Source organism: Anopheles coluzzii, chromosome X (assembly GCF_943734685.1).
Source record: "Anopheles coluzzii chromosome X, AcolN3, whole genome shotgun sequence".
NCBI lineage: Eukaryota > Metazoa > Arthropoda > Insecta > Diptera > Culicidae > Anopheles > Anopheles coluzzii.
In genome coordinates, this window is record NC_064669.1 from 25482945 (window position 1) to 25497824 (window position 14880).

General features: G+C 40.3%; 1 protein-coding gene across 2 annotated transcripts in view; it reads right to left on the minus strand.

Moving 5' to 3' along the window:
* LOC120956685 (transcription factor kayak) overlaps nucleotides 1–14880 on the minus strand; it is a 139072-nt gene that overhangs the window by 21865 nt on the left and 102327 nt on the right. Inside the window, exon 4 of one of the 2 annotated variants that reach the window (XM_049606755.1) lies at nucleotides 2170–3671. The exons of the other annotated variant lie outside the window; for it this stretch is intronic. Within the exon in view, the coding sequence (XP_049462712.1) occupies nucleotides 3668–3671 (4 nt within the window). The 3' untranslated portion in view covers nucleotides 2170–3667. Of the gene's footprint in view, nucleotides 1–2169; nucleotides 3672–14880 lie in introns of those variants that run through there. 2 annotated transcript variants of the gene reach the window in all.

Sequence of the window (14880 nt, forward strand, 5' to 3'; positions counted from 1 at the left end):
TTTGACGGGAATGTCAAATGACAGAGAGAGATGGGAATGGGAAGCTTCAAATCGAATGAATGTTTACAATTTTATGTCGATGAACGTCACCGTTCGCAACACTGGTCTCAACACAAACGGCACGGAACGGAACACACCAACTAAGCAAAATAATACTTCAATTCCAGATTTGAACGGCTCTCGCATCGTCAAGGTCACAGGTATGTAAAAAACACACATCATATAATATATGTACTTAACCCACCAATAAAGAGCTACAACCACAACCCATACACATTACCATAACCAGCTGATAATCTGCCGTACATGCGGGAGTGACCGAACGACGCGCAATTCATGTGAAGCGGTCACAGGGAGTTACGTTGTAGGAAAGGAGAAACAAGATACCGAGAGAAAAGATGGAAGAGATAGAGATGTGTGTTATATCACTTTTTTCCATGTATATATTTTGTCCACCAACACTTTTGCTATCAAAGTGTGTGTGTGTGTTAAAATTTTTGGCCATTTAAATTTTGTCCACCAACACCGTTGCATTTCGGAGCTTTTTCTTGCCTGAAAGAGATAGCCATACACTTGACATACAGCTGTCTCGCTCATATGACACTTCCAAGGCTCGCAAGCTCTTTAATGCGAGGGCTCTGGAGCAGTGAACTTGTATGGCGTGCGAGCCCTCGCGCGCCCTCGCAAATCGCTGTCACTTGCACTAAGGGATGCGAAAAAGCGTTGCCACCAGCCTTAATACCAAAGTTATTAGACTCTTTACAGATTACGACGAAAGCCCGTTTTGGCCGATTTCCAATAAAAAAAATTAATGAAAATTTTGACAGACAAATTGGAATGGTTTGTTTACAATTGGACTGGTTTGTTACGGCCAAGCTACACGTACCGGACGACATCGGACGATGCCATAAATCCGTTAACGCCAACTGTCAAATCTCATACAAAATCGGCCCGCTGTGATCCGACACGGCCCGGTACATGTAGTTTGAACAAAGTCCGCGCTCAGAATTGCTCAAATTGTATTTTCTTGCTTGAAAAAATATATATAAGTTTTTATTTTCTTTAAAATGTTTGGATTAATTTCGCGGTTTGAATATATAACTTTGTCAACAGCAAACATTCCCAAGCGCCACAGATTAAGCTTAAACGACTGGAAAATTGAATATCCATAGATAAAAAAATGAAAGCTCCACAGCTTCATTGGTTTGATCAATAGATGGCGTATTAAAACTGATTATTATATTGCTATCCTTTTCTTGCAATGTGTTTCGGCAAGTTTCATCTTATCATGACCTATACAACCTTCTAACTTTCCGAGCAAAAATCTATATGAATGGTCGTGTGGTCAGATACACGGGTATTCACACCAACGACCATTACTCAAATCTCACTTGCTTCAGTGCTGGTGGTATCCATTGAAGTTTAGTATTTAAACAATTGTATCGCCGTTCTAGTTCTAGCGATGCATAACTTCAATGCGAAACCATACAACAGTACAGAGGAAATGAGAAAGCTCTCCTCCAAGCGATGAAGCTCAACTGGTTGGGGTATCCCACCAACAGAGAGCGCCACCATTTTTTTCGCTATTTTTAGAATGCATGAGTCGTTTGTCGTCTGCTAAACGAAGTCTTTCTATATTCCGTTTAGGTAGAGAACTTAAGTCGTTTAGAAGCCGTTTAGTGGTCGTTTAGTGGATTTGTGGCACTTGGGATTGCAAATAGCTTGCCATCAGAACGTGCCGTGTTGATCTTCCGGAATTTTCTTTGTTGGTGGTGTTGGATTCCCGGTTGGAGAAATATGGATCTGCGGTATATTAGCGAATCTACAGCAATATTTTCTTGCCTGTATGGTTTGGTGCGAAGTCGTCGTCGCCGATGGTGGGTTCGACCAATGCTATATAAGCGCAACGAGGCCGGGAATCGTTTGTTGGCTGATATTGCCGAAGAAGCTGCCGATGAAACTATTATTCAGTTTTTGAGGATGACGGAGGAGGACTTTGAGTACATGTTACAAAAAATAACTCCAAAAATATGTAAACAGGATACCTACATGAGAAAGGCAATCACAGTACGTGAACGTCTGATTATCGGGTTAAGATTTATAGCGACTGGAGAAAATTTTAAAAGTTTGCAGTTTCTATTTCGTGTAAGTTAAGTTTAACAAAACATATCGACATAAAGCACAGTTTATTTAAATACATATTTTAGGTATCTCCGTCCACCATCCGAAAAATAGTGCCAGAAGTTTGTGATGCGTTGATTGAGGTACTTGCTGATTATGTAGCGGTAAGTAGTTAATACTTTGATTCACTATGCAAGGACCAATGTTCTGAATGTCTTCTTCTTTGACACTACACCCGTTGTCGGTCGAGGCCTTGATGTATCACTAGCGGGGTTGGTTTGCAGTGACTTATTGATTCCCCCGCCATAGCAGGATATTCAGTCCTACTCATGGAGGCACGGTCCATTCGGTCATATATCCATATATCCACATATGTCCATATATGTCGACATGTTGTTAGAATGTCTTTAAACTAAAATGAAAAAAAAAAACAAAAATTACACGAATTTGGTTCTGAATTCAACAGGGCTACCTAGATAGTTTGTGCAGATGACGCTGCTTTTATATTTGTTTTTTAACATAAATCCGTATCGAAATGCAGTACGTTTGCGTAACATAACCGTTGACCACGCTGTTTAGTTAAGTTACAACCAGCTGTAGGCTTTACGGTAAGCGGTCTAACGTCCTATCCATCGATGCCCCTCCCTCCTTATTCACTGGGAACAAGATCCCTCATTGCAGAGACACAGCTACTGCTATTCATTTCTATCATCGATTTCAAATCGTTCAACGACCTGCAAAATCTCATTTTGCATTTTTTCCAAATCCTCTTTTTTTCTACGTAGCATTTGTTCGGCTACCAAATCTAAAAACGCAGACACGGGTTCTCGCTCTTGCATTTTTTGATATGAACTCTCAAGATATTCTAGACAGCTCAAAATTTTTCCATCAACTCTAGCTTGTCTAGAAAGCCGTGGAGCATTTTGTGACGATGCGTTATTAGGTTGTTCTTCTTGTTCTTCGTTCATCGAAGTTTCCAGTTCCGAATGGACCCGTACTCCCTGGTCCGTTTCAGGTATGCCAGTTGTCGTGTTCGATCTTGACTGGACCGCTACTGCTTGATCTGTTGACGTTATCGGAACTGGCTGACCGCGCGATTCGTGTCCCGTCGACGTGTCATTTTGCGCCTGAACTTGTGTTCCAACTCCCGCAGACAGTGATGGTACAATTTGGAACCGAGGTATCTGTCCTGAGAACGTGTTTGGTGCAGCCTGGCTAGTCGACATGACCGGTATTGGCTGAAATCGCAACGCTTGTCCCGATGTCGCGTTTGACATAATTTGGACACGCTGTCCTCGTACGATCGACGTTCCAGGCATAAGCTGGAAACGCGGTGTCTGGCCAGGGGACGTGCTTGGTATTCCTGGTGATCCCTTGTTCGTCGACGTGCTTGGTATATGCTGACCAAGCGATCCCTTGTTCTTCGACGTGCTTGGTACTGCTCCATCAAGATTCGTCACGCTAGACGACGGAGATAGCCGTGGTATTTTGGAAGGGTTGCTTGTTGCTTCCAAATTTTGCCGGTGAACCAAACTTTTAGGTGGTCTTAACTGGAAAAAGAGAGATGTTGTTTGATATCACTATATTCTAAAAGCAGAAGAGTTAATTTGATATTTATATGTTTTTTTTTATTACATTTTCTTTTTGTCGTAACGTCATATGCGATCTGTACAAGCTTTCGAAACTTATTTTATACCACGCAGTGGAATAATCAGTCCTTGCTACGAGGGGACTGATTGTATGCGGATTGAATCCACATCGGGCGAGTGGTATAGTCGTGTGAGATGAAGACTGTACTACGGAACTGCCATTTTTACTACATAATACTATGAAATATTTAACTTGAATTTAATTGGCCAAAAAAAACTTGTATAACAAAGGTCAGCAGTAACGTAGTGTTTACTTTCTATGACTTTGGAGTACAGGCGATCCCCCAGATACACGATACCCCTTTGTGAGAAAACCTCACGAATGATCGTCTACGTTGTACAATTTGTTTTCTTCAACTGTTCAACTGTTTGCTACTCGTTCAACTGTTTGCTACTGCATATTAGATTGTCATGAGTTCATTACATAATTCATTTGTGAGTTCATTTCGTTATCCTTATTTATGCCTACCAGTTCATTTCTATCCTAATTCTAATTCAGTTCGAATTTCGAATTCGAACGAATAAATTTCAAATGTTATTCAATGTTCTCCATCACTCTTATATGCAGATTAAGAGATATGCGGTGTTCTTAATTTGACAATTCTTTGAACAAATTGTACTGATTTGACACATCCATTGTAAGTTGACAAATAATTTCCGTTTTGATCAAATGTTAAAAACTATTTCAAAAGGTTTGAAACTGTTATATTCAGTCTGAATCATATCAAATAATTAATAATGTGACTAAAACCGCCCCCTACTTACAAAATTACACAATAAATAGTAATATTTTAGCTGGAAATCGTTTACGTTTAACCACATATTTATTTATCATTTCAGCTGCCAGAAACAACTGAAGAATGGTTAGCTGTGTCTCGCCGATTTGAGGAAAGGTGGCAATTTCCTCATGTTATTGGAGCGATTGACGGAAAACACGTGCGCATACACAAACCGAATTTTTCTGGTAGTTTATACTACAACTACAAACACTATTTTAGCATTGTGTTGATGGCTATTGTTGATGCTGATTATAATTTCTTATACGTTGATATTGGTGGAAAGGGAGGGGTTTCGGATGGTGGTATTTTTAGAAACTCCAAAATACAGGGTAAATTTGAAAGAAAGGAATTGAATATTCCTAAACCGAGCGTCCTACGAGTGCCGTACAGTGTACTAGTGCCATATATGATGTTAGGGGATAAAGCATTTGCTTTAACAGATTACTGTATGCGTCCTTTTGGAGGAAGATCGACTGTTGGCAGTGTTCAAAGCCTTTTCAATCAACGACTGTCCAAGGCACGTATCCCCGCAGAAATAGCCTTTGGAATTCTTTCTAGCAGGTGTAGAGTGCTGCACACCTCAATAAACTTGCAGCCTGAAAAGGCTAGTAAAGTTGTCATGGCTGCTGTATATCTCCACAATTTTATACGGAAAAGGAACAAAGCTAGTTATGGGACATTTGAAGAACCATCATATCCGGCAAATGTTACTTCATCTACAAATAACTTGGATGGACTACAAAGCATCCCAATAAGACCTTCTGCACGCCTGGCAAACATACGTTTCCACCTGGCACACCATTTCAAAATGGGAAATTAATTTTTTTTTGAAGATTGGGCCATAGAGGAGTTATAGTTTTAATAGTGAAGAACTAAAGGCTAATGTATAATGTTTGTAAATCGAATTAAAAATATAAAAAAACAGATAAATAAAATTGAGTTTTTTTAATTGAAATATTTTATAGTTTCTCCATTAGCGTGTGATTCCGTCATCATGAAACATGTGATAAGCATGAAATTTTAGCATTTAAAATAGTGATATTTCAATTGATAGGGATTTTTTTATTATGTACAAAGGTTGTTAGGGTTAGGAGGAAAGACCCATTTCCCTATAACTTGGTGCAATATTTACAGTGATCTCAGGGATAAATCTGTAAATAACTAAGTTTTACAGTTTGTTAGTCGTTAATGCTTAATACTAAAATATTAATACAGTCTGTTCCCGAGTTACGCGGTTCTCGACGTACACGGATTCAGAAATACGCGGTTTTTTAAATATAACAGATTAAACGTCAAATAAAAATAATTTGCTTCAAAATTTGTCCAATGCAGTATAAATTGCATTTGTTTAAATAAATTTAATCTACTTAAAAGCCAAAAATATCAGAATGCTTGGCATTATCGTATCAAATGAGTGATAAAACTACAAAAGTACTCAATTAAATAAAAAAAACTTAATTAACAATGTTTTTCTGACGGAAAACCGCGAAATTCGACTTACGCTGATATTCGAGTTACGCGGATTCCTCGGGAACGCACAAACCGCGTAACTCGAGAACAGATTGTACTCTATCTTGAAATCGTACTCAAACTTCTCATGGTAATTTAGTAAGCTAATAAGCAAATAAATAGATACACTGGACGAACGAAACAGCTTAATGGAGTTTTCAATTCCAACCAATGATATGACCGCATTATTTCCCAAGAATATAGTGGAACGCCGTTTATCCGGGCTCAGTATACTCGACGTGTTATTCGAGTCAACATGTTATTCGATAATGAGTCTATGTTCATTTTTCATCATAAATTTTTAAAGTTTTTTTAACAGTGTAGTGCTAGTTAGTAACACCTAGTCAGTTATTATTTACTTGAATTTGAATTTATCAATGAAAATATTTGAAACTAGAAATAAATGTTAGCGATTTTCGAATGACAATGATGTCTGATAAGCGTTGTTTTGAACATCCTCCTCAGCACGCAATGACACCTTTGAATTGAATTGTATTTCTCAACCGCATGGATTCACGGACAACCGGATAAAAGGTATCCGGATAAACGGCGCTCCACAGTAGTTAGTTTTAATCAGAACTGATAAAAATATATAAACAGACATAAACTATTCGCCCAAGCCGAATGCTCAAAACTCAACGAAATGACCTTCGTGTTTTGTTAAACACGACAAATGACAGGGTTTCGGTGTCGTGTCTCAACAATGCTTTATATACTTTGGTCATTCCAATTGAATACACGTTCACCATCACGCGCGCTTTTACACCACTATTCCAGAGCAAAATTATACATCCAGATTGTGCCACAAAAAAGAAAATAAATAATTAATTGCATTACCGTATCAATTGTGTCTCCAGCACTTAGATTTTCGTTGAGAAACTGCATCGCTTCGTACGCGAACCAATTTGGTCTAAATATTTCATTACAACCTAAAATAAAATGATATAGTAGCGTCATATAACGGTGCAGTGGATATATAGTAGTGTTACATACAAGGGTTATAAAAAACCGATGTTAGTGTCGAAACTAACCTGCTCCCGACTGGATACTATTGTTAACCTTTATTCGATTTTTTCTGTATGTAGACCGTAGATTTTGCCACTTCTCTTTGGCTAAAAGTACAGGAATGCTCAATTCACTGGCCACTTTCTGCCACACATTGTCTTGCTTTGCCACATCTTTATATTGAGGATCCCTTTTATTCCACAAAAGTGGACACGCTTCTATTTTGGATATAAATTGCAAAGTATCCTCCATCGTAAACAAATGCTGAAATAATGTAAAACAAAGTGTTAAAATAGCTTCTTTTATAACATGCTAGTCACTCTGCTAGCGGAGTGTTGCAATGTAAACACTGATTCTATGAATTTTTTGCATTTGCATGGCATTTAAGACATAGGAATACATCGTTGAATAAAAGGGAATCAAATACTTACTTCTCCCTTAGCGGTTTTATACGAATTTTTCGGTTTCGAATCCATTTTAAGAGAATCTGTAGTTTGGTTAATACTCAATTCACTTGAGATATTAGTCTGATCAAGAAAATGAAACGACTATCAACAAAGAAAATATACAAACGTCAACCCAATGACATCGGATGACAGCGGGCGTCCGACGCGGCCCGGTCCGACTTGATTTGCTTGTCTGCGGTCCTAGGTTGCTCAATTTTTATGGCCGAACTCCTGTTTTGGCCGATTTCCAATAAAAAAATGAATGAAAAAATTTTGACAGACAAATTGGAATGGTTTGTTTACAATTGGACTGGTTTGTTTACAATTCGACTGGTTGCAACTGGATTGCAATCGTGCAATAGATGCTTTAGGTTGAACTATTAAATTATTGTAAATCTAATTTTAATTATGTACTTTCTACTGGACTTGTGTCGAAAGTGGAAATTTGATTCATATTTTAGTGAAATGAAAAAGAAATAATTTTATTTTTTTATTTCTCATAGAGTTTCATCACGCGAGTTTCCTTTCCGTCCAAGAACAGTCCTGTGATCTAGTGATGGGCGTTTCGGAGCGCACCAACCCGTTAGTCTGGAGCCGGCTCCGACTTTTTCCCGAAGCCGGCTTCACACCAACGGCTCCGGAGCCAGCTCCGCTCCGACGACTCCGGAGCCGGCTCCGCTCCAACGGCTCCGCACCAATGGCTCTGCAGCCGGCTCCGGACTAACAGCTCTGCATTCACGGCTCCGTTCCAACGGCTGCGAAGCCGGCTTCGGGCCCACTGTTCTGGAGCCGGTGACAAATCAACGGCTCTGGACCAACGCCTCCGGACCAACGGTTCAATAGAGACAGCATTGTACGATGGCGTAATAAAAAAAAGAATATATCTTCTCGTGGAAGCTAACACACGATGTGATTGCAGTATTGACATGTATGACGTTGTGTAGCATTCATTGGTCTCGCCTTTCGTAACTATATTCGAAACTCATCGATTTTTTTGATAAATTATTTTAAGCATGACCTTCTCCGCTATTTACGGATTTCCTCGATTGAAACTTTATTGAAAAAGTTTGTTTGGTCCCTTGTGTTAAATCCAGCTCAGGAGCCGTTGGAGCTGAGGCGGCTCCGGAGCCGTTGGAGCTGAGGCGGCTCCGGAGCCGTTGGTGCAGAGCCGGCTCCGGAACCGGCTTTGGAGCCGTGGGTGCGGAGCCGGCTCCAAAATTATCTGGAGCCGGTCGGAGCCGGCTCCGACTTTGGAGTAAATTACCGTTCCTTCATAAAAGCAACTGCTATTCGTGATGGTTGAGGAGCCGTTTTTTTTACTATTACTCTGTATACTGCTCTGTTACTCTGTGGCTGTTACGCCACCACGCGGAAAAGCATACTAGCGTCATATACCACATATACTAGTATCTCTTCCCTCCTAACAGCAAAGCATGATGTACCCAGAACATAAATAACCAGCAACAGCGACTTTAGGGTCCAACAGGTCTGACACGCAGACTGGATGCAAGTGACCACTTCATATTTCATCTCAGCCCACTACAGTATAAACTGTTACAATAAGTTTTTCGTATAACGAGCATATTCAAATGCTCTACAAGTACCTTTCTTCACGAGGAAAATCTCGCATTGCGATCCGAGGTGTGTCGTATGATAATATTTTTCATTTTTCCTACAAATTATATGATAAAGAGTAGGAGAAAGAGATGAATATGAGGGTCACCGAGTAAAGCACTTGTAAAGGGAGAGTAGTGGTTGAGCCGGGAAGTAAATGTTGAACGGTCCTGTTGTAACAATTATAATTAGGAAATAAACCATAAGTATATTTGTGTTTATGCATAGTGGCAGTGGCGCGTTAAGCGGTGGGCGGCCGCCAGGGGCCCCGACGATCTAGGGGGCCCCGTCCTTGTGGATGTACGACTTCGTATCGATTCTACCCCCCCCCCCCCCCCCCCCCCCCTCTGGATGGGACTTTTACCATCTACAGGCGGTCCCCGAGATACACGGTACCTCTTATACGCGGATTCGGAGATACGCGGTTTTCTAAATTTGACAATTCTTTGAGCAAATTGTACTGATTTGACACATCAATTGCAAATTGCCAAATAATTTCCGTTTTGATCGAATGTTAAAAACTATTTCAAAAGGTTTAAAACAGTTATATTCAGTCAGAATAATATCAAATAATTCATAAAGTGACTGAAACCGCCCCTTACTTGCAAAATTACACGAAAATTAGTGAAATTTCAGCTGGAAATCACGAGATTCGACTTACGCGGAAATTCGAGATACGCGGTATTTTGCGGCCGTTTTCGATTCCCATTAACCGTGTATCTCGGGGACCGCCTGTATTTCAAAAAAACTCATTTTTAATTCATTCATTTTTCCCATCGCTTTACTCACTGTATTTTGTCGAGGGCCCCAAACTGCAGAAAACCGGGGCCCCATACTATTCAAAGCAGCACATTAAATGTTCTAAGAAATCTGCCAATACTGGCATCAATGTCGCAAGCGAAGAACGCTGCGACACGCGCGCACAGCTCAAATCAATACCTCATCATCGTTGGCGCAAAGAATAGGGCAGAGTGAGAAACCGTAAATTTTTGCTGGTGTGGGTGGCCTGTGCACGAGACACCCAAATCCGAAAACACGCAGAGCAACTTGCTGCTAAAATGGAATGCACAGAACGCTGCGCTTAACTTCCACCGAAAACCCGTTACACAACACAAGCATACAACACACCCAAACAAAAATTTAAAGTCCCCGAAACACAATTCACCGACTCGTAGCCGGTAAAATTAGCAGGAAAAATTGACTAACATCAAGCAAGCAACGGTGCTCCAGTGGGTAGAGGTTTCATTCGAGAATTGATGGGCAAAACGGCTCCGAAGCCGGAGCCGGCTCCGACCGCCTTTTTTCAACCGTCTCCGACGCTCTTTTCAATTTGGCTTGGATGAAACGTGCCTGTGTTTGTCTGGGGCCCCTATACTTGTTTTGAAGATGTGTGCCGAAAACAGATAGCTGTTTTCACGCGAAAAATGGTATTCACATCTCAAGCCTGAGATCGTGGAGCGTGCCTGCTTTTAACGCAAAACCTTAAATTTTCACGCAGGGCCCTTCTCAACTTTTGTGGTCAACTGACTAAAGGGGAAATCGGCACGGGGTGGTATTCATACAACTTTTTGCGTGAAGACAAAGTAAACAACCGTTACAGCTATACTAAAGCCAAAACTCAAAGGTGGTTTACGGGGCCCCAACGATTATGTGGACTCTTCGATGAAGGGGCCCCGTCGGTAAGGGCCCCGTCGTTAGGGAGGCCCCATCAATAAGGAGCCCCGTCCATTTGGTGTCTTGGTGTGGATGGTCGATGCACGAGCTCACCAAAAAAACGCAGAGACACTTGCTGCTAAAATCCAATGCACGGAACACATTACAGCGCTGAGTTTAACCACAAAGAAAACCCGTTGAAACAGCCACAAGCACACATCATACACAGACAAAAATTTAAAGGCCCCAATACACCGGCTCGTAGCCGGAGAAATTAGCAGGAAAAATTGACACCAAGCTCGCGTCGCTTTAAAAAGCCTAGGAAGGTCGTTTGGTCAACGGTGCTTGAGTGGGTTGAGGTTTCATTCGAGAAATGGTTAAATCGATGTCATTGTGTGCGCTCTTGGCTGGGATGAACCGTCCTGTACTTGCATACGGGGCCCCTGCTACCTCTTTGCGATTGTGTGCCGAAAGCAGACAGCTGTTTCACACGAAAAATGGTATTCACATTCCTGGCCTGGGATAGTAGATTGTGTGTGTCTTTTAATGCAAAAACTAAAATTTTCATTCTTGATCCTAATCGAACACATCAAGTTTGTGGACCGAAGAGAAGGGGAAATGGGAAAGGTTTCAGTTAGAAGGAAGGGGGGAAGGGTATAAAAATACTCAAGGAACTTAAGGACCTTGTTCATTTATATATGGGTTTTATCGACTATTTCAATTTTTGCGAATACAACAAGACCAAAAACCGTTACAGCTGCATCTACATACAGCCATACACAGCCATAATACGAAGAACAATCTCCATTGCCTCGGCCATCTGGGGCCCTGTTGATGATCCCGTCGATTGAGGGGCCCCTTCCATTCGGTGTTGTCAACCCAATACACCCCCATTTTCCCTCCGGGTGTTAGGTTTACAATCAGATTTACTATTACTACCAAACCTATTAGAAGCATATTTATTTTATTTATCAGAAGCATTTTACTATCAGAAGCAGAAAACATTTGCCTTTTTAACATGTGCAATATTTTTGTTTAACATGTGCACCTTAGTTGGAAGCGTAGAACGCTGCGATACATGCCCACAGCTCAAAACAATATCATTTCATCATCGTTGGCCCAAATGCATTGAACGCTACGCGCGAGTTGGGTAAAGCGAAATCCGTTACAAGAGATGCCTCACGCAAACTACATGCACATACGACATTAAAAGGCTCCGAAACCGATCTCAACACAACGGTTCTTAGCCGTAGAAATTAGCAAGAAAAATTGGATGACACCAAGCACGCTCTTTTTATCTGTTGAGGTTTCATACAAGAATCGATTCCGAAGTCGATGTGTGCGCTTTTTAATTTGGCTTGTGTCTATGTTATCTCGCAAAAACTAAGAACTCGTGCCCCGGCTAACCTTTGGGGCCCCAGTCAAAATTGTGGACTGGACGAAGTGATGGTAGAAAGGCAAGCTGTTGAAGGGTTTGGGTCAAAATTGGAAGGGTCGACGGAAAGGAAATATCGATATGAATGATCACTTAAATTTTGACTTAATTAAGCTGTCGGCGGCGGTCGGCAAAGTCCGGCCCGCCACAATATGCAGTCAGGCCCGAGAAAATATTTGCCCAATTTTGAAAGATAGGAAGATCCTATTCAATAAAAATTAACTGAACATATTTTAATATGACAATTCATATCGTTGAACTCTTCCAAATTCGATCACCATAACATGAATTGTCGGACCAATCAATATGGCAAAATTTGAGGAGAAATTAGAAAATAGAAACGAATAATTCCATAAAAACCTGACTGTTGATTTTACGAGAACAATGGTTATTGGTTGCTAACTATTGCTTTTTAAGGATGCAACGATTTTCTAGGAGTTTTTTTTAAGGAAATGCACTATCAATTTGTCTGACCTGGCCTTACTTGTCCGTGGCCTCATACTAGTACTGAACGATTGAACGTTTTTCTCGATAATTTTTCAGCTATTAAGGTTTTTGTACCATCTTCAGATATATCCTGAAACAAATTTGCAACATGGAAGGAAGGGTACATTGAGAAGCGATATTGCAATTTTGCTTAATTGTTTGGAACTTTGTATGACTTTTGCACACTATGCTGCTGACTCTTAATTGAAGAATCTTTACAATCAATTTTAGTAATTTTAAGTTAATAAAACGAATTTGAAACTTGCTTGGAAGATATAATAATTTAAGAAAAACAACAATATAACCAATTGCATTGTTTAATATCATAAACCAGTTATTTTGTGTATTAACTGTAACAATATAATAATGGATGTGTAACAAAATGCATTCTCCTGGCCCTCAACGCTCGATCATTTAGAAAGCAGCTGATCTAAAGCAGTGGTCTCCAGCCTGTGGTCCGCGGATCACTTGAGACAAACATACTGCAATCCAGGGTATTTCCAGTTACATTCGAATGAAAATACTGTTTTTTTCGCGTGCAAGAAGTTATCGCTCTGACCGATTGAAAATGAAGTGGCCGCAATTCGAAGCAAGACGGTACTTCAGTATTCATTGTAAACACCAACGTAAAAGCAAAATATTGTTTTCATGTTATGCTCACGATGACGATTTTAAATCAAATCGTCCGTATTATGAAACACAAGCTGGAAACTGTAAAGTAGGAAAGAAAATATCGTTTAGAACCATCGTTCTTGTCAATAAAAGACAAACGTAACTGGCTTAGCGAAAGCGATAACTTTCCGACTTACAACACGGAACAAAAAATTCCGAAACCTTTAACTTCTTTTGAGAATAAATAAAACCAACTCCGATCATGGCAGAAAATTTACCCCAAGTTGCATTTAAGATATCACGTGGTGGAATCTGGAATCAAAGTGTATGTAGTCCAGGTGGTCTCATAGCATGTTTTTCAAAACCAAATTTGAATATCATTTTTTGACAGAATGGGTGAAAACTTTTGTTCAAACAAGCTTTCTTGAGGCTTGATGAGTAATCAAAACACTCTTAAAATCTTCATTCAGAAGCAGAAGCGATAAAAATCAGCCTTCTAAATTCATACACCTACGTGGATAAGCCCACCTGTATATTATACCCACTTAGATAGCTGCTCAAAAACTGCTACAAAATGCAAACAGCTGAAAGGTGAAATTTCAGCCTACGAACTTACAACGAAAAGGGCCCCATTACTGATTGTTTAGTCATTGATATCGATTAAAAATTGGCGAAAAAAAGTATTGGAATTGAAGTTTTTATTGATGCGCAGGGTGGCAGTCTATTCTGCTCATGTTCATCTCTGTTTCATAAAGTTTTATACAGATGTGAACTGTATTTTGTCGAAGCAAGTTTGTTGATTTGGTATGCACTCCTGGATATCACGAAATTTCAACAAGAACAGCAAAGTGGTGTGAAGATTTTTTTCAACCAAAACGTTAATTCCACAAGCCGAATATGCACCTAAAATTTTATCGGGGTGTCTGTAAGCAACCGCTTACCCAAATCAAATTTTTGTTCATCACGAACAAGCGGGCATCGCATTATATTTTCTTTTGAGGCTCAAACTGACTTACATGTCGTTTTGACAGAATAAATAAATGCATTTTCAGTAATTTGTTTTACAAATATTCAGTGAAACGACAAAACCATGTATTACTCAATAGCTTTCAGTAAAAAATGTAACTGCAGCAAACTTAGAAAATTGTATATGATTCGTGCACCATTTCAGTGCAGTGTATGATTCGTACATCATTTCGCCCCCCCCCCCCCCCCCCCCCATCGATGGATTTGGTGAAGGGGCCCCGTCTACCATAACGCCTAGGGCCTCGGAGAGGCTTGACCCGCCACTGAGGACGAAACTACAAGCTTCTTGTTTGTCTGGCTTCTACCGAAGTTCTGACATAAACTTCAACGCTTGAACACATCATTGTTCACTCACACACCCATGTTTTCAAGCGTTTATATGAGGCAATGGGTTAAATCGAGCTGTTCAAGAGGAGTTTAAGCTAAAAATGTAGAAAAGTTGTCACCTGGGAACACAACCATTGGATTGACACCACCATCTTTGCGACCGGCTCTACTGTTGGGGGTATTAAAAAGACACACGATCGAAGCAAACGTGCATGTGA